This window comes from Penaeus monodon, chromosome 24, assembly GCF_015228065.2.
Source record: "Penaeus monodon isolate SGIC_2016 chromosome 24, NSTDA_Pmon_1, whole genome shotgun sequence".
Taxonomy (NCBI): domain Eukaryota; kingdom Metazoa; phylum Arthropoda; class Malacostraca; order Decapoda; family Penaeidae; genus Penaeus; species Penaeus monodon.
This window is the reverse complement of record NC_051409.1, coordinates 10,087,143-10,088,647: the sequence shown is the minus strand read 5'-3', so window position 1 is coordinate 10,088,647 and position 1,505 is coordinate 10,087,143. Positions and strand designations below refer to the sequence as shown.

Below are 1,505 nucleotides of genomic sequence, written 5' to 3'. Positions count from 1 at the left end.
ACAGACAAAACCTTACACTTTTGCACAAACTATACTTCATAATAACTCTGACTTTTGAATTTAGAATTATGTGTTGTGTCCCAATAACCTTGAATACTTTTCTGTGCATTTAGGCAGTTTCCATGACTGTGATTATTGATGATTCTGGTTGTTTTTCAAATTGCAGTTTATTCTTAAAAGCAGAACTTCTGAAAATAAAATGTTTCTTCCTGTATGCTAATGTAATTTTTCTTTATCTTGTAAGTTTTAAAATATAGATAAAGATCAAATGTACAAATAATGATGTATATTGTCAATTTCTTGGTAAGCTTATTGGAAAATATAATATTATTGAGGTCTGATCATACATGATGGAAACTCATTTAGAATATTTGTTATATCTGCAATATTACAAAGACATGCATGATATCCTAATAGAACTGCAGGTATGTATGAAATAGGTTCTTTTATCAGAGTATTTAATAGTCTTGTGCCCAGGAATACAGTAACTCAGAGAGCACCAGTAGCACAGGGCCACCTCTGTGGCAGAGGGCTGGTGTGAGCATTAGTCCCACTCCTTCTCCCTCAGGTATTGGCTGGTCTGGACCCCCCTCCTTCGTGTCGTCTTCTGGCCCCTCCTCCCCCAACCTCACCACACTGGAGTTCTTCTCACACGTGCACCAACGCTACGACACCTACATGCCACCATCATCCTCACCATCACCACAGCTTCTATTGCCCTTAAATCTCCACTCTACCAACACTGCCAATACAACTGCCACCACCACTGCCATATCTAGTGAGCTCACAACTCACCTTTCTTCCTCTATCACTAAAGCTTTCAATACTAGTAGCTTTGTGGCACTTCCTATGCCTCCCATTTCTACTACAGATAGTGGTGAAAAAACTTCTCTTACTGATGTGGCTGTTACAGCAGCCACAGTAGTTGAGAATTTGACTGATATTTCTTCCTTTTGTGAGAAGGAAGAGGCTTTATATGCCTCCTTCTCTGAAAGTAGTGCAGGGGAATTTTTTGACTGTGAAGGTGACATGGGCACTGCCTCAGCAGTTCTTCCATGGGAGGGAAGTTGTCCTGCTTCACCCTCTGAAGGGTCAGAGAGTCTAGGATCACACTCTCAGACAGAGATGGGATCTGTTATTGAACGTGGAGACACAGCCACCCCGGATACTCATAGTGAAGCTCAAGAGCAAGAGTCACTTAGTAGTGAGAAATTCACTGTAGAGGAGGAGACTTTGCTACATATATGAATTGAGATTGTGGCTTCTGGCTAATTACTGTTAATTCCTGCCCTATTTTAGCAACTGAAAGGTATATAAATATTTTTCAGCAATATTTGCATTTAAATTCAGGAAAAAGAACATAATTCTTTCTTATGGTACTGTCTTGGCCCCCACAGAAGATGAGTTACTGGAATATTGTAGTATTCTTTTTGCTTTGACTTTTCACTGACAGGAAAGTAATTAACTCATTAATATATATAGTTCATTTATTTGAATCTACGACA

The 1,505-nt window shown here is 39.2% G+C and overlaps 1 protein-coding gene across 1 annotated transcript in view; it reads left to right on the top strand.

Annotated features, from left to right (window-relative positions):
* Positions 1-1,499, top strand: part of LOC119588846 (mucin-5AC-like) — a 26,891-nt gene extending 25,392 nt beyond the window's left edge. The window contains exon 8 of the mRNA XM_037937486.1: positions 569-1,499. Within this exon, the coding sequence (XP_037793414.1) occupies positions 569-1,248 (680 nt within the window). The 3' untranslated portion in view covers positions 1,249-1,499. The remainder of the gene's footprint in view (positions 1-568) is intronic.
* Positions 1,500-1,505: the final 6 nt, after the last annotated feature.